General features: G+C 44.0%; 2 protein-coding genes across 2 annotated transcripts in view; one reads left to right on the top strand and one right to left on the bottom strand.

The window, feature by feature from the left end:
• The window catches only part of EPSTI1 (epithelial stromal interaction 1), a 21,767-nt gene extending 8,855 nt beyond the window's left edge, over window positions 1–12,912 (bottom strand). The window contains exons 1-4 of the mRNA XM_087726596.1: window positions 12,748–12,912; window positions 7,345–7,403; window positions 6,075–6,158; window positions 5,378–5,451 (exon numbers count right to left, since the gene is read on the bottom strand). Coding sequence (XP_087582722.1) covers window positions 5,378–5,451; window positions 6,075–6,158; window positions 7,345–7,403; window positions 12,748–12,839 — 309 coding nt within the window. The 5' untranslated portion in view covers window positions 12,840–12,912. The remainder of the gene's footprint in view (window positions 1–5,377; window positions 5,452–6,074; window positions 6,159–7,344; window positions 7,404–12,747) is intronic.
• Window positions 12,913–15,317: 2,405 nt separating this feature from the next.
• Window positions 15,318–22,500, top strand: part of DNAJC15 (DnaJ heat shock protein family (Hsp40) member C15) — a 24,486-nt gene continuing 17,303 nt past the window's right edge. The window contains exons 1-2 of the mRNA XM_087726349.1: window positions 15,318–15,536; window positions 22,410–22,461. Of these exons, the coding sequence (XP_087582475.1) occupies window positions 15,441–15,536; window positions 22,410–22,461 (148 nt within the window). The 5' untranslated portion in view covers window positions 15,318–15,440. The remainder of the gene's footprint in view (window positions 15,537–22,409; window positions 22,462–22,500) is intronic.

Below are 22,500 nucleotides of genomic sequence, written 5' to 3'. Positions count from 1 at the left end.
CCATGATGTAGAAAAGATGTGGAGACTCTAGAAAGAGTGCAGAGAAGAGCAACAAAGAGGATTGGGGACTGGAGGCTAAAACATATGAAGAACAGTTGCAGGAACTGGGGATGTCTAGTTTAATGAAAAGAAGGACTAAGGGAGACATGACAGAAGTCTTCTAATATCCCAGGGGCTGCCACAAAGAAGAGGGAGTCAAACTATTCTCCAAGGCACCTGAGGGTAGGACAAGAAGCAATGGGTGGAAACTAATCAAGGAGAGAAGCAACTTAGAACTAAGGAGAAATTTCCTGACTGTGAGAACAATTAATAAGTGGAACAGAATTTGCCTCCAGAAGTTGTAAATGCTCCAACACTGGAAGTCTTTAAGAAGAGAGTGGATAACCACTTGTCTGAAATGGTGTAGGGTTTCCTGCCTAGGCAGGGGGTTGGTCTAGAAGACCTCCAAGGTCCCTCCCAACTCTGTTGTTCTGCTTTGTTCTGTTCTGTTGTAATAATGGCACCTCCTGTGCGCCCCATGATGACCATCTCATGGGCTCTACCTTACCTTGTCTCTTTGGATGGCTTTTTTTTTCAAAATCTCAGCTTCTTCAGCCTCTCTCCTGTTTCGCTCGTAGTCATCTTTCTTTAGCTGAAACCAGAAGAAGTGTTGTTGTTTTTTTTAAGTTCACCAAGTTCACTTTTGGAAGTTGCTGCAGAAGAATGGGACCCTTCATCTCCTCTGAAAGCAGGCGGGCTCTCTAACAGATGACAACTCCTTTTTTTTTTGCTCAGAGAATACCACTTAACCATCCCTCACTTAGCAACGTAAATTTTTAGACTCAATTAAGTTTAAGTTTAAGTTTTATTTTATTTATATGCCGCCCTATTCCCAAAAAGGGACTCAGGGCGGCGAACAACTTAAACGGGCAAGGGAAACATACAAGTACAAAATAAACATATTAAAATGACCAACAACCACACCTGTCGAGAGGGGAAGGGAGCTCATCAACCCCAGGCCTGCCGACACAGCCAGGTTTTAACGGCTTTTCGGAAAGCAGGGAGAGAGGTGAGGGTCTGAATCTCCGTGGGGAGTTCGTTCCAAAGGGCCGGAGCTGCAACAGAGAAGGCCCTCCCCCGGGTCGTAGCCAGGTGGCATTGGCTGGTAGACGGAACCCGGAGGAGGCCAACCCTTTGAGATCTAATGGGTCTGTGGGAGGTAATTGGCAGCAGGCGGTCTCTCAAGTACCCAGATCCAATACCATGAAGGGCTTTATAAGTGACGACTAGCACCTTGAAGCATATCCGGAGACTGATCGGTAACCAGTGCAGCTCGCGGAGGATAGGTGTAACGTGGGTGTACCGAGGTACACCCACAATCGCTCGCGCGGCTGCATTCTGGACCAGTTGAAGTCTCCGAATGCTCTTCAAGGGCTGCTCCATGTAGAGCGCATTGCAGTAGTCCAGTCTTGAGGTCACGAGGGCGTGAGTGACTGTTGCGAGTGCCTCCCGGTTCAGGTAGGGACGCAACTGGTGCACAATTGTTGTTGTAGGTCGAGGACTCCCTAGCTCAAGTCAGCCATTCCACATCATCACCCTCATGTCAGGTACCTGAGAGAGAGAGAGGGAGAGGGAGAGGGAGAGGTAGTCCTTAAATTATGGCCACAATTTATGTTGCTAAGTGAGACATTTGTTAATACCCCATTTTATGACTTGTCTGCGAAAGTTGGACCATAAGGAAGGCTGTGCGCCAAAGAATGGAGGCCTTTGAACTCTGGTGCTGGAGAAGACTCCTGCATTGAGCCCCTTGGACTGCAAGGCCATCCAACCGGTCAGTCCTAGAGGAGATCCACCCTGGCTGCTCTTTAGAAGGCCGGATCCTGAAGAGGAAACTCAAAGACTTTGGCCACCTAATGAGAAGGAAGAAGGACTCCCTGGAGAAGAGCCTCATGCTGGGAACGATGGAAGGCAAAAGAAGAAGAAGGGGACGACAGAGAAGGAGGTGGCTGGATGGAGTCACTGAAGCAGCCGGTGTGAGCTTCAATGGACTCTAGAGGATGGCAGAGGACAGTAAGGCCTGGAGGAACGTTGTCCATGGGGTTGCGATGGGTCGGACACGACGTCGTAGCTAACAACAACATCGACTTATCTTGTCTTGTTAAGTGAATCATAAATTAGTAACATGGTTGTTAAGTGAATCCAGCTTCTCCTCTTGTCTTGTTAAGTGAATCATAAATTAGTAACACGGTTGTTAAGTGAATCCAGCTTTCCCGTTGACTGGTCATAAAGCTGCAAAAGGGGGAATCACGTGACCCCGGGACACTGCAGACGTCATAAATGTGAGTCAGCTCGCGAGTATCCAAATGTAAATCAAGTGAGGGGTGTGGCGACGGTCATTAAATGTGAAAAACAGCCATAAGTCCCTTTTTATAGAGCCGTCGTAACTTCGAACACTCACTAAATGACCGTTGTAAGTTGAGGATTATTACCTGTACTAGAACAACAGAGGGGCGTGCAGTTTATACACCATTGGCGTGATGGCAAAATATGCCAAAATGTAATTGAGGAAAAGCAGGGGCTTTTTCCTCAATTTCTCCAAAATCTTGGGGAAAAGCAGTTGGGTCTGAAAAGTGAATCATAAAGCCTGGTCCTAAATTGTTGCAACTGTGAAGTCATCGGTGCCCAGAAGTCATGGGAAAAGAGTACGCAAAAGACACAAACGTTACACACCCAAAGTTCACACACCGCCCTCCAGTTTTGTTTCAACCGTTAACCACAGTTGGTTTAACAAACCACGGGGCATGAGTCACATATGCGCAAGGCTAATGGGAGGGTAGACTAAGCCAAAAGCGAACCCATTTTTGAGGGGGGACAAGGGTCTGCGCTGGGCCCGGATCAAATCAGAGAGTGATATACCGCATGGGCTCATCTAGAAAGCCTGTCCTTCTTCACCTGCTTTAAATGCCAGTTTTGAATGCTGCAAAAAAACGTCGCATCTTATAACACAATTGCAACATTGGCTTTGAGGAATTCAGCCGGGAAAGAAGAAATGTTCTGATAGTGAGAACAATCAACCCATGGAACAGAAGTTTAAATACAATGTTCTTTCCTTCCTTCCTTCCTTCCTTCCTTCCTTCCTTCCTTCCTTCCTTCCTTCCTTCCTTCCTTCCTTCCTTCCTTCCTCCCTCCCTCCCTCCCTCCCTCCCTCCCTCCCTTCCTTCCTTCCTTCTTCTTTTTACTAATAAGGTCATAATGAAGATTAAATAATAGTGAAGAAGTCAGTTAATGGTGATTGTAAATGTGCTTGGCTATTAAGATGAAAAAAATCTTTATTTTCAATGTGAACATTTCTAACTTTTTCTGTTCAAGATACTCTGTTGATACTTCCTTAAGATGTGGGAGCTTCATCCCTGGAAGCTTTCAAGAAGAAACTGGACTGCCATTTGTTGGAAATGGTGTAGGGTCTCCAGCTTGGTATGGGGGTTGGACTAGATGACCTACAAGGTCCCTTCCAAGTCTGTTATTCTATATTCAATGGAAGAGAGGTTGCCTTCAGAAGTTGTGGGAGCTTCATCACTGGATGCTTTCAAGAAGAGACTGGACTGCCATCGGTCAGAAATGGTGTAGGGTCTCCAGCTTGGTATGGGGGTTGGACTAGATGACCTACAAGATCCCTTCCAAGTCTGTTATTCTATATTCAATGGAAGAGAGGTTGCCTTCAGAAGCTGTGGGAGCTTCATCCCTGGAGGCTTTCAAGAAGAGACTGGACTGCCATCTGTCAGAAATGGTGTAGGGTCTCCAGCTTGGTATGGGGGTTGGACTAGATGACCTACAAGGTCCCTTTCAACTCTGTTATCCTGTATTCTGTAGAAACAATTTGTGGCCTTCCTCCAGAAGCTCAAAACACTGGAAGCTTTCAAGAAGAGACTGGACAGCCATCTGTCAGAAATGGTGTAGGGTCCCCTGCTTGGGTGGGTGGGGGGGATGGACTAGATGATCTGCAAGGTCCCTTCCGTTAATCTGTAAGAAGCTTTGGGAGAAGAGGACCAAACAATTGGTTTGTCCGGTTTTCAGGAGTGTGTATTTAACACACCGCTTCGCTTCTCAGGGTTCTGACAGTCTTTGTTTCATACAAAAAAAATAATGAGATTAAAACAACGAATTCATGTTACGGGAGAAAATGCACCTTGAGATGTTTTCAGTTCAGAACAGAAAGAAACGAATAAGAGAGTTGGAAGGGATCTTGGAGGTCATCTAGTCCAGTGGTTCCCAAACTTGGCAACTATAAGACTTGTGGATTTCAACTCCCAGAATTCTCCAGCCAGCAGAGCTGGCTGGAGAATTCTGGGAGTTGAAGTCCACAAGTCTTAAAGTTGCCAAGTTTGGGAACCACTGATCTAGTCCACCACCACCACCAAGCAGTTCAAAATGGATGTTGGTTTTAGGGGATGATGAGAAGTGATGAGTTGGTAAGGAATGGCCAAGGAGAATAGCAATAGCAATAGCAGTTAGACTTATATACCACTTCATAGGGCTTTCAGCCCTCTCTAAGCGGTTTACAGAGTCAGCATATCGCCCCCAACAACAATCCGGGTCCTCATTTTACCCACCTCGGAAGGATGGAAGGCTGAGTCAACCCTGAGCCGGTGAGATTTGAACAGCCGAACTGCAGAACTGCAGTCAGCTGAAGTAGCCTGCAGTGCTGCATTTAACCACTGCGCCACCTCGGCTCTTACGTCCCCACATAGGTCTCCTGGGAATCTCTTAAATTTACTGACAAAGAAATAAAAGAAGACTAGTATAGATCTATTTCAAGCTAGCCAGACCTTTCTGGGATTTGGACCCGGGCTGCTTGCATATTAGGTAGATGTATTAACCTCTAAGCTACAGGTTCTCCTTGCTATGTCAACTGTACCAGGGGAGACATTAAGTGTTTTTTTCTAAGCAATATGCTTCTTCATTTGAGTAAACCAGGTTGCCCTAATAGAAAAAAACACTCTTTGGCAGAGCTGGCTGGAGAATTCTGGGAATTGAAGTCCATAAGTCTTAAAGTTGCCAAGTTTGGGAACCACTGTTTTAATCTAAACAGATTAGCTAGAGGAAAACTCTTTGTTGTGCCAGGCAAAAGAACAAAATCCATGGATATATAATATCAGGTTGGGGGGGCGGGGGAGAGGAATCCAGATGTTTTTGTTTCCTGTTCCTTTAAAAAAAAAAAACTTAGGGTTTCGGAGTCTGGTGTAAACTTATAAACTTTACAAAGTGCAATTTCATGTTTGCTCTTTGCTCCAATCTGGATTTTTCTCTCCCCTGCGTAGGGAAAGGTTAAATCAGACAACATATTTCTCTTCTTGTTCCATGCAAAGAACGAGAACCGACAAGCTACATTTTAACTGACCTTTTGCTGGTATTTTGATTGGATGTACTCAAATTGCTGTTTTTCCCTGACTTCAGGCTCCGTGGCTCTTCCTCCTGTAAACACAACCGTAAGATAGTATTAAAACAGCAGCAATGTATAGGTCGCCCTAAATAAAGATTTTAAAACAGCTATAATGTCACCGTAAAAAGCATTCTGCTTACTTCACAACTTCCGACCGTTTCAAAGCCATCTTAATTTCAACAACTTGACTGATCAATCCAGAATTACTAGTTGCAATTTGGTCAAGAATTTCCATAACTTTTCTTTTCTTTTTTTAATGATACCATTATTCTTCAGGACATCTTTATTGAACAAAAAGACATTTTTAACGTTCCGCCTTCCTCGGATTCCGTAGATTGGCTTCCCGCCAGTTAAAAGTACGTCGATTGTTTTGCAAACTCTGCAGACATTTTATTCCACCTATATATCAGAATGCACACCGCATTAACCTCGGAGTTAAAAGGGGGTGGTGGGTGGGGAAGGCTAGTAAACGTTCTTAAAATAACACCGTTTGTCTCCCACAACCAATAGGATCTGAATTTTCAGGATTCAATTAAAAAAATAAACACGACACGTCTTCGTGAAAGAAGTGTCTTCCGGGATTGGGCGGCCTATAAATCTAATAAATTAAATTAATTTTAAAGTGGAAACTCTCTTCCATTTCCTCCCGACTTACCTAATTTCTGAGGTTTCAAGTTGATTGGGCCGAGTTTTTGCTTGGCCTTCCATTTTGTCCAATTTTCTAGTTCTTTATTGGCAACTGAAACAGAGCAGAAGCAAAACAGAACTCAATAGGAATCCAGAAATATATACATACAGACTTACAACGGTTCATTTAGTGACGATTTCAAGTCACAGCGGTGTTCCAACCTCGGACTCCCATAAGCATGAAGAAGCTGACTCCAAATCCCGATAAAACCCCTTTTGCTTAGTGGAATTCCTCTCCATGCAAAAAAAAATAGAAAATAAACGAGGGTCAAATCTGGCTGGTCCTGGCCAAGAGTCTTTCAAGAGATTCCACAACTACAGACCTTGATCAGGCTTGGAGAGCTGCCAGGCCGATATCTTCCAAACTCCAAGCTGTAGCAGCAATTACTTGGCAAGGAGTCAGGAACAGATCTTCACCCGAATGAATGGAACTAACGGTCTCCTGCAAACTCCACTCCCCTTTCGCTCCTCTTTTATTCCCTCTGGGAGGGGCCATTCACTGTCCATCTGTGGCTTTACTCCCGAGTCGACCCTTCTTCCTTAGCTCTTCCCTTCTCCTGGCAGTTGTGCACATGTGCACACTGGGAATAGGCTCCAGCTGTTCGTCTGCCCCACTGATGTCTGACTCTGAAGGCAGCTAACAACTGTCGGACGGCTCTGGCCCCCTCTCTGCCTCCGACACAGAGCCCTCCTCCGAGCCTTCCCCAGACTCCAGGACTGGCCCAGGTTCCTCCCCAACCTCCTCACTGTCCGACTCTGCTGCCAGCTCCGCTAGTGGCTGGCAGGCCACAACAAACGGCCCTGAAAAAAGTGACACAACCGTTTAGGGCTAGGTTCAGGGTTAGGTTTAGGGTTAGTTTTAGGGTTAGGTTTAGGGTTAGGTTCAGGGTTAGGTTTAGGGTTAGTTTTAGGGTTAGTTTTAGGGTTAGTTTTAGGGTTAGGTTCAGGGTTAGGTTTAGGGTTAGTTTTAGGGTTAGTTTTAGGGTTAGGTTTAGGGTTAGGTTCAGGGTTAGGTTTAGGGTTAGTTTTAGGGTTAGGGTTAGGGTTAGGTTTAGGTTTAGGGTTAGGGTTAGTTTTAGGGTTAGGTTTAGGGTTAGGTTCAGGGTTAGGTTTAGGGTTAGTTTTAGGGTTAGGTTTAGGGTTAGGTTCAGGGTTAGGTTTAGGGTTAGTTTTAGGGTTAGGGTTAGGGTTAGGTTTAGGTTTAGGGTTAGGGTTAGGGTCCAACCCAACCGACTTACTTCTTTGCAACTCTTTCCGCTTTGCTGGATTCGGAGGGATGACGAAGTAGGCGCCCAAACTGGAGACAAAACAAAAGAGTCACACATTCAGGAGGAGGAGGAGGAGGAGGAGGAGGAGGAAGACTGTGGGGTCCTTGGTGCCCTCTGAGCTTGGCTCTTTTCTTGCAGACGTCTCATGACCCAGCTAGGTAACATCATCAGTGCTACAAGGGATTGGTGTTTGTGAAGAGGAGGAGGAGGAGGAGGGAGGGAGGGAGGGAGGGAGGGGAAGAGGAAGAAGACTGTGGGGTCCTTGGTGCCCTCTGAGTGTGGCTCTTTTCTTGCAGACGTCTCATGACCCAGCTAGGTAACATAATCAGTGATAGTCACTAATACTGACAATGTTACCTTAGTTACAGTAGCTTTTTACTCCAATATAATATACAGCATCTAAAAGGGCCTCACATTCTAATCTACAATTTGGAGCGAGAGACTAGGAAAAGATGCCTCATTGTTGTATATCCTCCTCCTCTTCTTCCCCTCCCTTCCTCCTCCTTCCTCCTCCTCCTCCTCCTGCCTCCATATCCCTGATGATGTTACCCAGTTGGGTCATGAAACGTCTGGAAGAAAACAACCAACCTCAGAGAGCACCAAGGACTCCGCAGTCCTCCTTCTCCCCCTCTTGCTCCCCCCTCCATACCTCCCTCCCTTCTAGCACTGATCATGTTACCTAGTTGGGTAATAAAACATCTGCAAATAATACCCATCGTGGTATTAATGCTAGACACCAACATTGCACAGGAAATGCTTACTTCTTACTTAATCTTCTTCTTCTGCGGGCCGTTTTAGTTTCCCAAACTAGCACAAGCCACCATCCCTCTCTCTCTCTCTCACTCCAACATAACTCCACTATCACCACACCCAGCTCTCTCTCTCTCTCCCTCCCTCCTTCTCTCTCCCTCTCTCTCTCTCCCTCTCTCCCTCTCTCCTCCAGTTGTTGGACTTAAAAGGACAGGGCACCAACAGCCCAAGTGCTGGCTAGTTTGCAGACAGAGCCCCCCACCCCTTTTGAGTCAAGAGCTGCCCCAAACGTGTCGACGGAGACTCTCAGTTTTCCGGGCCATTGTTGTCTCAAAGGTGTTTTTTCAACAAATGAAGCTTCTTGGATGAGAAGCAAAACATCCTTTGGTTCCTCAAGGACGCACAAAGAAAAGTCCAGTTGCCCTTTGAAGAAATATCTTCGAGAAAGGAGGTGCCACTTACGGTTCTACTCGACTCTTTAAATCTGGCTCTCTGCAGCCTTCTTGGGGCGAGCACCCCAGTCCTCTCCTGCAGCCTTTTGGGGGTGAGCACCCCAGTCCTCTCCTGTAGTCTTCTTGGGGTAAGCACCCCAGTCCTCTCCTGCAGCCTTTTGGGGGTGAGCACCCCAGTCCTCTCCTGCAGCCTTTTGGGGGTGAGCATCCCAGTCCTCTCCTGTAGTCTTCTTGGGGTGAGCACCCCAGTCCTCTCCTGCAGCCTTTTGGGGGTGAGCACCCCAGTCCCCTCCTGTAGTCTTCTTGGGGTAAGCACCCCAGTCCTCTCCTGCAGCCTTTTGGGGGTGAGCACCCCAGTCCTCTCCTGTAGTCTTCTTGGGGTAAGCACCCCAGTCCTCTCCTGCAGCCTTTGAGGGGTGAGCACCCCATTCCTCCTCTCCTGCAGCAGCCCATATCTTCACAATTCATGGTTCTTGGGTGGAAAAGGCACACCTGCTTCCTCCTGAGTCTTGGCTGTTTCTTAAGAGGACCAACCTCTACCGTCCTTCTCCCTGCACACCTGAATTGGGGGTTTGCAATGAAGCTCCTTTTTCTAGGATCGGCTCTCCCTCGAACTTCCTGCAGGCTTTGCTCTTAAAGAGGAAGAAGACTCGGGAAAGGAGAAACGTTTGCAGCTCAGGGTTGAAATGAGGGCTCCTTGGTGCTTTTTCAATCGGACTACAGCTGGAAGGGACCTTGGAGGTCTTCTAGCCCAACCCCTTGCTCAGGCAGGAGACACCCCCCCCCCATACCGAGTGGCTGTCCAATCTCTTCTTAAAAAAACCTCCAGTGGTGGAAGCACTCACGACTTCTGGAGGCAACTTCTGTTAGTTGTCCTCCCTGTTAGGAAGTTTCTCCTTAATTCCAGGCTGCTTCCCTCCTTGATTAGTTTCCATCCATTGTTTCTTCTGCTGCCTTCTGGTGTTTGGGGAAATAAGTTGACCCCCCCCCTCCTCTTGGTGACAGTCCCTTAAATGGAAAACTGCTATCATGTCACCCCTAATTTCTTCTTTTCTTTAGAGGAGCCAAACCGAAATCCTGGCGCTGGCTGCCTATTGGTCTCCGGATACGCTTCAAGGCGCTAGTCGTCACTTATAAAGCCCTTCATGGTATTGGACCTGGGTACTTGAGAGACCGCCTGCTGCCAATCACCTCCAATAGACCGATCTGATCCCACAGATTAGGCCTCCTCCGAATCCCATCCGCCGGCCAATGCCAACTGGCGACTACCCGGAGGAGGGCCTTCTCTGTGGCTGCTCCGACCCTCTGGAACGAACTCCCCGTGGAGATTCGAACCCTCACCACCCTCCAGGCCTTCCGCAAAGCCCTCAAAACCTGGCTGTTCCGACAGGCCTGGGGCTAAAGAGCTGTTGCCCCCCTCCTCGAATGGTATGACTGCTGTGTGTTTTTTTAAATTATGTATTGTTATGTTCCGTCTTTTTTATTTCTTGTCTGTACCCCGCTCCCCTGATTTGAATTGTGAGCCGCCCTGAGTCCCCTTGGGGAAAAGGGCGGCATATAAATGTAATAAAATAAAATAAAATAAAATCCTGCAATCGTTCTTCCTTTCTGTCTCCAAGCCTTTCATCATCTTAGTTGTTCTTCTCTGCACTTTCCCCAAAGTCTCAACATGTTCTTTGTCATGTGGTGACCAAAATTGGATGTAACCCCTCAAATACTGGAGGGCTGCTGTCATGTCCCCCCTTAGTGCCTCTTTTCTCTAGACTAGCCGGATCCTAATTACTTGCAACCATTCATCATATGTTTTCGTCTCCAGTCTTTTAATCATCCCAGTGGCTCATCTTGGAGCTTTGAAATCTTCTTCCAGACTTTTTGCGACCCAAACTGGGTGACAGCATCACTGCTAGAACGGATAATACGACCTAATTTGGGGTAGCAAAACATCTGCAAGAAAACCGCCGAGCTTACAGAGCACCAAGGACCCCTCAAAGAAGGGGAAACTTTTTCCCCCAAGGATTTGTTGCGTTGCTCCTTAAAATACCCAAGCAGAAAGGAGTGTGACAGTTTAGTTCAGATTTTCTTCTATGGATTTCCTTTTGCCAAACTCAGTTTGTGCCATATTTATTTTGTGGGGTATAGAAAGTCAGCATATCGGGGTTCCAAATAGCACCCAAAAGTAAATCAGAGTCTGAGGCAAAGTATTGCTCAAAGTTCTAATTTATTAAGAGAGACATGTTGGCACATCTGGGAAAACCCGAATCTGAAAGCTTCCCAGTTTTCCCCACCCAGTTGAAAGTTCAAGATCTTGCCCCCCACATCCACAAGTCCATCCATGGTCCCCATCTCCCACTGCCACGCTGGTAGCTTCCACCCATCCAGTTCCAGTCAGGTGCAGAGGTGCAGAGACAAAGGATGACCTTGGCTTTCTAGAAAGAATGTTGTTATGGCTACATAGCATCTCACTCCTTACAATCCCCCCTCGCATTTTCCCACAGTAGAAAAAGGCATAGTAGAATAATAGAAAGTGTGGCATGCCAAAGATCCAAAAGAAAAGATGGCTGCAGGCCATCTCTCTCCTAGAAAAATGAGATATTTTAGGAACTATTAAAAGGGCAGAATATTTCCCCTAAAAGGGAGGCAGAAACTCATCCCCACGCCACCACCTTTGTCAATGGAACTTTAAGGCCTGGGCCAGTCTATTCTACATAACAAAGATCTACCTTCTTCAGGCAGAGCCATCTAATTGTCCTTCATTGCATCATTACCCAGCAAGGCTCAACCGAGCTTGGGACTCAGGACAGCCTCCAGAGATGCCCCTGCATGCCCCCCATGGGAGTCGGGCAACCAATCAGAGTACAAGCTCAAATTCAAACGCCAGTTATTGAGGGTATAAAACCCAGGCACCCTCTGCATCTCTTCCCTTTTTTCTCCTTCACCCAACATCTTCAATCTGCATGTGATCCTGTCCGCCATTAAAAGCCATCTTTCCAAACAGCCACCATTGTTTCCAGGGTCTTACTCCCCCCCACTGGGAACTGAACCCCGGAAGGACATCCTGGCTGGAAGGGAGTGAGGCTCAAGTCATCCTCCGTCGTGAAATATTTTCCCCTTATTTATTTATTTTTTGGCGCCATTGGACGGAGTTTCAAGGCGTAGCGAACTGGTTCAGTTCCCCTTTCCCTCGGAGAGCAATCAGGATAATAAACGGGAGACCGAGGCGAGGAACGGGGAGCAGAGATTGGCAAGCAGGGACTGCTAATTTCACACTGGTTAGGTCTCGGTTGGAAGCCAGCATATTGCAGCAGTGAAGGTTTTAAACTAGGATCTCTTGAGTCCTGGTCCTCCCAGAGATCCAGAAGCCAGCTTGGGTGTATTTCACACACTCTCAAAATCAAAAAGGCAGGATGGTGCAATGGTGAGGGTGCTGGCCTATCTCAATCAGTCAGGACAGAGCTGGATGGGACTGTTGCAGAAAATGACAGGCGTTAGACTTCTCAGGATACAGGAAATGTTTGTTTGGCAGCCAGGTTCAGAAAGCGAGCCCATGGCTTAGCATTGCAAGTTCTGAACAACCTTAATTATCGAAGCACGCATTCTTATACATTCTCAAAAGCATTGCAACACGGAAACACTTGACTCATTTCTTAGTGGTTACCTTGAGGAGAGAAGCTTTATAAGGAGATGAGGGTCTTACTTCTCCTTTTGTTTCAGGTATGGCTTACGTGTCATTAATGAACTTTAATTGAACTTTGTGGTTTGGACTTTTAACACAAGAAGGGACGTTGGCGAGAACGTCCTGTGGTTAGTGAATGGGGACACTTCCTTTAAGTAACTTCTAACTGTCCCTGTTATTCTATTGCAAGTTCCAACTCTTGTCTATGTGACTTTTAATATAGAAGTAAATGGGGTTCTAAGAGGCTGTCCAGCCTGACCCAGTAGGTTTCACACTAACGAGAGTCTGGACTGATTAAAAAACATTCTCATTTACGTTTGTTTCGGCTTTCGTTCCTGGACGGAGAAGGGGGATCAGAACAGGTTTAGAAGGTGTTAACTTACAAAAAAAATATATGAGTATTTTGTATCTTATCCAGATGGCAATTTTTTAAAATCAAAACATAAGTTGGCTTCAAATTCTTTTGGTAGGTTGTCCTGAGCTATAAGCAAAACTCACCCAGTCCTCTGAATTTCTTTTGAGTTTTTAATTTGCTTCACCTCTTCTTGAATCAACGGTAGTATCAAATTTGGGGGCCTTTGAATGGACATCCGTTTGCCCCTAAATATCAGGATTCAAAATCCAAGGAGCTGGTGTCAGAACGAGTGGCATCTCCGTCTTCAAACTGCCACTTTTTTTTTTCTGTTGGATTTCCCAATGCCAATATTCTGTTTAGAACAGCACGGCTGGCTGGGGAATTCTGGGAGTTGAAGTCCACACATCTTAAAGTCACCAGAATTGAGAAACACTGGAGTAGAAGTTTTAAAAGAGGGGGGAAAAACTTTACACCGACTTTATCCTGCTCTCCTTTGCAGGCTGGCATTGCATTGCCACGTTACAGATATCAGTTCTAACGACAGTGGTTTCCACCAAGGTCCTCTGTCTCCGGCGGGAACAGAGGGTTTAATCTCATTGATCGAAGGATCTGACAGGTCGAAGGGCTGCTGTCAAACTCAACCTTCGCTGGATTGTTCTCACTTGTTGTACTTTAATGTTGAAAGAAATGTCCTTTGATTTGATCCTTCCTTCCTTCCTCCCATCCTTCCTTCCTTCCTTCCTTCCTTCCATCCATCCATCTTTTTCTTTCTTCTTTCTTTCATCTACCTACCTACCTTCTTTCTTATTTCTTTCCATTCTTGCTTCTTTTCTTTCTCTCTTTCCTTCCTTCCTACCTACCTATGTACCTTCTATCTTCTCTCTCTCTCTCTCTCTCTTTCTTTCTTTCTTTCTTTCTTTCTTTCTTTCTTTCTTTCTTTCTTTCTTCCTTCCTTCCTTCCTTCCTTCCTTCCTTCCTTTCTTTCTTTCTTTCTTTCTTTCTTTCTTTTGTTGAAAGAAATGTCCTTTTGGGTTCAGCTCCAAGTGGGGAAGAAGACACTGGAGACATGGAGGCTGCTTGGAAAGATGGTTTATTGTTGGACAGGGCCACATGGCTTGAGCCCTGAACAGAAAAGGTGATCACATGCTTCAATGTTGGTGGAGAAGAAGAGAAGGGCTGAAGGAGGGGCTTGCTAGGCTTTTTATACCCTGTTTTAGTCCCACCTCTCTGTTTCCTGTTCCTGTGTAAGAAATGTATTCTGATTGGTTGTCAGACTCCCATGGTGCCATGCAGGGGGCTACTCTCTAGGCTGTGATGAGTTCTCAGATGCCCTGTGGTCAGCCGAGTAATATCCCTTCCCCCTACAGCTGCAGTGGAGGAGTCTTTATCATGTAAAGTGGGCCAGCCTGGCCTTCTCAATGGCCTATTGACAAAGTGTGAATGGGCAGGAAGCTACAGGCAACTATTCAGTCTTTTAAAGCATGTTTCTTTCTTTTCACATCCAGATAAATATTCTGCCTTTTCAATATTTCCTAGGATATTTCATTTTTCTGGGAGAGGGCTGGATGATAACTTCCCACATTAATAAAGAGCTGTTGTTACCGTTATGCCTGTGTGTGCTTTTCCGTTACCCGATCTAACAACAAGAATAATATATTCCTAAAAATGGTGGGTAAGAAATAGGAAATTAACCCTGGCCACTCCATACAAGGAGAACAAGGTAGATGTCAGCTATAAAAATGTTTTATAGGTGGCATCTACCACCAGCTAGGCTAGGCAAAATGTATAAAAATTTATCACCTAAATGCTGGAAATGTGGCCAACTACTGTGTACCTACTATCACATATGGTGGACATGTAGAAAGGGCAAAAAGACGACTGGCGGAGGATTTTGATGTGGCTGGAAGAAATGACTGGACAGAGATGGGAATTTAAACCAGAACTATTCTTATTAGGAATTCTAATAGAAGGTCAAAGTAAAGGGCTAACATATTTAATATTACATATCACAATAGCAGCGAGAATGGTTTTATTATGCCCAACATTGGAAATGTGAGAACGTACCTCTAGAAAGGGAAATAATAAAATAAAATATTAGACTGTGCAGAATGTCATAGACTGACAATGGAACAATGAAACATAAAGGAGAGACAGAAAACGATGAGATTTGGAATAGATTTTATCCATGGTTGGATTTGGGGAAGGGAAGTTGGCAGCGGAAAATAAGGATGTGTGAACCGAAAGATGATGTAATATATATGTAAATGTAAGCGGTTTATAAGGGGTTAAATACGTGTAATAATTAGTAATGTATGTTGAGCACATAAAATATTTGTGTTACACTTTATTGCAATTTATAATTTATTGCATGGATAGCAAAAATGAATTAGAATGATGGCAAACGCGTCTTAAAACATTCATTTGCATTTAAAGGGGCTGAAACAATAAATTACAGAGAAGAATAGGAATAAAAGAAAGATTGTTAATGTAATTGGTGTTTTTATTTGGTGTTGGTGATTTATATTAATTTCAATGGGCAATTTAATTGGCTTAAAACCAATTAAATTACCCATTTAATTTAAATTAATCTAAATGTAAATAGAATGTAAACAAATCAGACGTCATAAAGAAAGGCAACAGTCCTGGCATTCTAGGTCACGTCGAGCTTCACGTGCTGCTACTGCGCATGAGCGATGTAATCGGACAAAATCGCGTTCCAAGGCAGAGACCGCCCGAAACCGCAGCGAGACTTTAGCAGGGTCATTAGTTTTGTCCTTTCTGCCCTGCCGTAGGTCTGTCTTTTTTTTCCCCCTTTCCTCCCTTTGGGCTAACTACGATGGAGCAGGCCGGGAGTTCCGCGGAGTCTCTTCGCTACGCGGAGTACGCAGCCCGGAGCAGCGGTGGCCGAGGGCCGGACATCAACTATGGTCTGGTCAGTGTCGGGGGTTGCGGGGCTGCCGTAAAAAGGGAGAACCGGCCTAGCGTTTAAAGCGTGACCGTTGCCGATTTCTTGAGCATGCGCAGTCGTGTCTCTGAAGCGGCTTGTGATGGCGTGCTGGCAAAGGGCTGACCGAGCGCTTTCTTTAGCGCATGCGCACAGGGCTTCGTTTCTTTCCCAATGGAATCTTGGTGCTGAACCAAAGTAGAATTTTCCTATTAATAAATAAGAATTATCTTCTTACGAAGATCCACAGGAGATAGTAGTATGATCTCAGTATTTTAGATTTGTGCTTTTTTCGTTGTTTTTTTTTTTTTTTTAAAGAGAAGCAAAGCCAGGATCAGATCTGGTAGAAAGGTGGATGGGAGACCACCAGGCGATGCCCAGATTGGGAAATTGAAAAACATTTCCGAAGATGGTAGCCATTTATTTGTGGATGATAACTACACTGCTTAGGAGTTACCTCTGCTTGCATATAGATCAAGTATAAACAATTATAAGGCATTTTGGTCATTGAAGTCTTGTATTAAATTTTACAAGAACCCTGTGTGTGTGTGTGTGTGTGTGTGTGTGTGTGTGTGTGTGTGTGTGTGTGTGTACATACATATACATATACATATACATATACATACATATTTGCTTTTGGTTGCCTTTTCTTTTCCTAGTGTCTTTAGCTATAACTTTCTTTATTGAAGAAGTTGTAACAATTTGTAAGTTTGACTGGCCTCAGAAAGCAAAACAGAGTCAGATATACTTCACTGGATGTGGAGGCTTGATTGGGTTGTTGAAAAAAATCATTTTATAGGAGAAGACATTGCAAAATTGTACTGTTTGTAAAAAGCGCTGCACTATATCCTTGTAGTCTCTGGAACTAAAGGTCTTGTATGAGATGATTAGATTTGATCCTTCCTTCCTTCCTTCCTCCCTCCCTCCCTCCCTCCCTCCCATCCTTCCTCCCTTCCTTCCATCCATCCATCCATCCATCTTTTTCTTTCTTCTTTCTTTCTTTTGTCTATTTGTCTATTTATCCCCTTCCTTGTTTATTGTAAGCCGCCCGGAGTCCTTCGGGAGTGGGCGGCATACAAGACCAATTAAACTAAAGTAAACTAAACTTTCATCTACCTACCTACCTACCTATCTACCTACCTACCTACCTACCTTCCTTCTTTTTTCTTTCCTTCTTTCTTATTTCTTTCCATTCTTGCTTTCTTTCTCTCTTTCCTTCCTTCCTTCCTTCCTACCTACCTATGTACCTTCTATCCTTTCTTTTTCTTTCTTTCTTTCTTTCTTTCTTTCTTTCTTTCTTTCTTTCTTTCTTTCTTTCTTTCTTTCTTTCTTCTCAGTAATTGTGTCAAGGGGCCAAATATATTGTCTCCGATATAACATTTGAAAATCCGGTTAAAACGAGCAATGACCTCAAAATAATGTGGCCGAAGCAACCGAATTCATTTCTTTTCTCCTTGCCTTTCCCATGCCTTTCTTTCTCTGATCCCAGAGAACTCACCTGTAACTTGCCAAATATTCTGCTGGAAATTTTGCATTATTTCATAGGGATGTCTGTACTTTATCTTTTGGTTTCCAAAGAGATTGTCCTGTTAATTTATTGCATGGATAGCCAAAAAAAAAAAAAAGGCCCGGCGTAGTAAATTCCAAACCCACTGAAAAAATTAATGATTAAAAATAGGTTAATCCTTCGGATGCCTCTAAGCTCTTTTTAAGCTGTTTGTTGGATTAGCAAGATCTCGCTAGCCTAGCATTTCCCAACCTTGGCAAGTTTAAGATGTGTGGACTTCAAGTCCCAGAATTCCCATTGGCCAAGATTCAGAAAAAACTGCAAAAATGTATAAGGAAATATTACTAGATCATTATTAATGCGAAGATAACTGTGGGACGTTACACACCCACCAGTGGTGGGTTTCAAAAACTTTTGGAACCTCTTCTGTAGGTGTGGCCTGCTTTCCGGGTCCACTGGTGGAACCTCTTCTAACCGGTTCGGTAGATTTGACGAACCGGCTCTACCGAATAGGTGCGAACCGGTAGGAACCCACCTCTGTCTAAAATCCCGCTGTGTCAGCCACCCCAGGAATATGCTGCTGGCCCTGAAGTTTCTGGTATCCAAAGAAACAGAGGCCTTCTCCTTCTTACGTTTTATTTCCAGCATCTTTCTCCCGGCTTGGAATTGGACCATTTCCCCCCCCCCCCCTTCCAACTCTACTTTCCATTCCTTCTGAGATTAGTTTAAAATCGACGCTACGTTTATTATGAGAATTTGCAAAAGAGAAAAGCCAGTTATTCGCCTTTCTGCATTTTCCTCTGGCTAAAACGTTTTATTTTACAATTGGTTAACGCATCCCGTAAAAATTGAGCGAAGCCCCCCGGATTTCTGGATCAATTCCACTCGAACCGTTTTGGACCCAAGACAAATAAATTGAACCAGAAACCCAGAAAATGAGCACGGGGAAGAAAACACACCTTCGCGTCCACCGATGCCACCCGAAGCAGAGGTCGGACTGAGAATTATTTGCAAAAAGGGCAGTTGTAGGGGAAGCTGAGAGCCATTCCGTGTCCTTGGTTTTTATTTATCTTCTATTTTTTATTTTATTTTGTGCTGTCAGCTCTTCAGGGAAGCAGCAACAGACAGGCCCCGGGCATGGAAAAAGATTCATTTATGTGCCCAGTTCTTAGTTTAATGCTGCCTGGCACATTTTTTCCCCCTCTGTTTCGGTGTCCTTCCCTTTGCCCTCACAGCTTCTAATTGACGTTGTTTATGGAGACTTAGAGGCAATTTAGCATCCCGTGGTCATTTTGTACAGGATGCACATTATTTATGTCTCCGGCAAGCCAATTTTGCAAGTTTGGTCAAGTGTTTCGAGAAAAAAAATAAAAGGCTTTGGAAAAATTTAAAGGGACCTCGGAGCTGTCAGCTTTTCTTGCAATAATAACTCTACGTGTTTCACGTCAATTTCTCAAGAACTGTTGGGGATAATTGCCACCACGCTTAATGTATATCTTCGGGCGGTAACGCTAAATATTATGCCGATGGTTTGATTTTAATTTTTATTCTAGCCAATAACCCGACGTTGCTCGGGTATTGATTTATAGATGGACCTCCAGTGGTCCAATGGATTTGGGGCAAAGTGCCAGGACTGTAGACAGGGCAGCAAAGAGGAGTATATGGGAGGGGAAAGGGAGAGGGCAGGGATGATGGGCATGGGAATAGGGGGAAGAAAGGCCCCTCTCAATGGCTCCCTGTCAACAAACGCTTCGACATCTACAAATTACCCAGGCAACGCCAGGTTATCAGCTAGTTCCTAAAAAATTATGGTGTTCAAAGATGCTGGATGATCTTGGTTTCCAAACTTGGCCGTTTTAAGATTTGTGGACTTCAACTCCCAGAATTCCTCAGCTGGAAAGTTCACATATTTTCAAATTGCCAAGTTTGAAATAATTGATCAAGGAAAAAAAGGGCTGTTAAGTTTTCCCAGTCTGCTCCGAATTTAGGATAATCAAGATTATAATATTTTTATTCCTAACCAGATAGGAGGCAAGACCGAAGTGAATAACTTGATGTAAAACCTAACATACCCTTTCTGGGAAACTTGACATTTCACAATTGCAATTGTTTTGAGCAGCTTTTTGGTCTATGGGTAAGGAGAAATGGAAGTGCGCATTTGAAAGTGTGCATATTTTGTGCGCATTAAAACGTTTGATTCGTGCAGGCAAAGGACAGGAAGTTGGATTTTTAATTATTAAAGTATTTTTATTAGTAAAAGAAAAATACAACAACCAATAACTGGTAAAAGACAATACAACATCCACTGTTTCACTTTACATTTGACTGTGTTTCAAGACATTCCCATAATATCAAAATCCTTATAGGCATCAAAGGTTGGGTATCTTCTCCCCTCCCTCCCTCTTTCCTTACCTTGTTTCTTCTTTCCCACTCCCCTTCCTTCCCTCCCTCCTTCTCTCCTTCCCTCCTTCCTTCCCTCCTTTCTTTTCCCTTCCTCCTTTCCTTCCCCTTCCCTTTCCTCTCTTCTCCCCCCCTCCTTCTCTCATATCTTCCCTCCCTCCTTTCCTCCTTCCCTCCTTCCATTCTCTTCTCTTGAGTTCCCTCCTTTTCTTCCCTCCTTCCCTCCTTCCTATCTACTCTCCTTCCTTCCCTCCCTCATTCCCTCCTTGCTTCCCTGCCTTCTTCCCTCTCTCCTTCCTATCCCACTTTCTTCTCTTTCTTCTCTTGTTGGATTTTTAAAATGTGATTATTATTTTTTTGGGAATTTGAGAAAAATAGGCAATAATTTGTTTGCCATCATCACTCTATCCCAGATATAATTTTTAGAGAACACGTTTAATACGTTGGAGTGACTTCAACACTATCTGCTTGGTTTTCCACCACCAGAGTTGGCCGTAATCGGCCAGTTTCTTCTTGATGAATATAGATAGATAATCCCTTTTGCTTTGTGTATAAAGTACTCTGGAAGACTTTGATCACATAATATAAAAATCACAGACCCCTCTCCCCCCCCCTCTCTCTCATATATATATATATATATATATATATATATATATATATATATATATATATATATATATATATATATATATATATATATATATATATATATATATATATATATATAATCTATCTGTCTGTCTGTCTGTCTATCTATCTATCTATCTATCTATCTATCTATCTATCTATCTATCTATCTATCTTTATCTTCTTTCTATCTGTCATCTAGCTAGCTAGCTACAATATCTATCTATCTATCTATCTATCTATCTATCTATCTATCTATCTATCTATCTATCTATCTATTTAACTATATCTAATCTATCTATCTGTCATCTAGCTATCTAGCTACAATATATCTATCATCTATCTATCTATCTATCTATCTATCTATCTATCTATCTATCTATCTATCTATCTATCTATCTATCTATCATCATCTGTTTGCCTATTGTCCATCCATTATCTATCTATCTATATCATCTATTTTCTATCCATCTATCAACTATCAACTATCTACCTAACTACCTATCTATCATCTATCTTCAATCTGTCTTCTATCTATCTACATATCTATATCAATCTATCTATATCAATATCCATCCATCCATCATCTCTCTTTCTCTCTCTCTCTCTCTCTCTCTCTCTCTCTCTCTCTCCTCCCTCCCTCCCTCCCTCCCTCCCTCCCTCCCTCCCTCCCTCTTCTCTCTCTCTCTCTCTCTCTCTCTCTCTCTCTCTCCGTCTTCCATGGGCAAGCAGGAGCAGCAAACATCACCTTTCCCCATTAACAAAACGAGCTGCCTAATTACTGTGTGCCTTGTATTGTAAGAATGAATGTTTGTAAACTTATTTTCAAGAGGCTTAGATTAAAGATGCTGCACAAGTGGGAAGAATTATTCTTCAGCGTGAAGAGTTGGGCCTCTTGGAACAAGGCAAAAACATGACAAGCATTCCGACTGCGAACTGTAATCACTTGAAGTGGCGCATCAGCTGGGCTCTTAGGAATATTAATGGGATTCCTCTCTCGGAGCGAAAGCAGCCGCCTCTGAATAATGTTAACGCGCGGTGGGCTGGTTTAGCATTGTGGAATCAACGGAGGCTGCCCTCCAGGACTCCCTTTGAGCTCGTTCGTTTTTCTAGGCATCCATCTGTTGGCGTTCAGTGTGGTTCAGAGTTGCCTACAGCGCATACATTTGATGGATGGATGGATGGATATATAGATATATAAGGGATGGAGAGAGAGGGGGGGATGATAGATGATAGATAGATAGATAGATAGATAGATAGATAGATAGATAGATAGATAGATAGATAGATAGATAGATAGATAGACAGACAGACAGACAGACAGACAGACAGACAGACAGAGGCAGGCAGATAGATAATGGATGGAGAGAGAGAGAGGGGTGATGATAGATAGATAGACAGACAGACAGACATACAAGACAGATAATGGATAGAGAGAGAGAGAGCCATGATAGATAGATAGGTAGGTAGGTAGGTAGGTAGGTAGGTAGGTAGGTAGATAGATAGATAGATAGATAGATAGATAGATAGATAGACAGACAGACAGACAGACAGACAGACAGAGATAGACAGACATAGATAATGGATGGAGAGAGAGGGATGATAGACAGGCAGATAAATAATGGATGGTGAGAGAGAGAGGGATGATAGATAGATAGATAGATAGATAGATAGATAGATAGATAGATAGACAGACAGACAGACAGACAGACAGACAGACAGACAGACAGACATACATACATAATGGATGGAGAGAGAGAGAGGGATGATAGATGATAGATGGATGGATGGACGGACGGACGGATTAATAGATGGATGGATGATAGCATAAACATAGACAGACATGATAGATAGATAGATAGATAGATAGATAGATAGATAGATAGATAGATAGATAGATAGATAGATAGATAGATGATAGAGATGGATGGATGGATGGATGGATGGATGGTAGATAGAGACAGACACACACACACACACACACACACACACACACAAAATTTCCCACAGCTCCTTCCCACCAGCTGCAAGCAGAGGCTTTCTCATGGCCGCCCGAACCTTACAGCACCATCTGAAACCAACACATCCCCTTGACTTTTTCCAAAAGCTTTCGTTGAGTTTTGGTTAACCTTGAAGCCCATGACCATCGTAACTCCCAGTGCAGCCATGTTAGAAGTCCAAATTGTTATTGTTGGCATCTGAGGTTTTTTTAAATTTATTTTTACAAAAATTGTGTCCGAATCATTGTGCAACTGACATTTCCTCTTTTTGGGGGGGGGATATATTAGTGTCAAATCGCTGAATTTCTCCCCCCTTTTTTTAAATAGGCCAAATCTGTCATTGGAGTCGGCCTGGGCATCGCAGCCGTTGCATTTGGAGGTTGGTATAAAGACGCTTCAGAATAAAATGCTGTATGTT

This window comes from Thamnophis sirtalis, unplaced genomic scaffold, assembly GCF_051295495.1.
Source record: "Thamnophis sirtalis isolate CommonGarterSnake01/CBP01778 unplaced genomic scaffold, rThaSir2_p1.2 scaffold_12, whole genome shotgun sequence".
In the NCBI taxonomy this organism is placed as follows: Eukaryota; Metazoa; Chordata; class Lepidosauria; order Squamata; family Natricidae; genus Thamnophis; species Thamnophis sirtalis.
The sequence above is the reverse complement of the archived record's forward strand: the minus strand, read 5'-3'. Positions and strand labels throughout refer to the sequence as shown.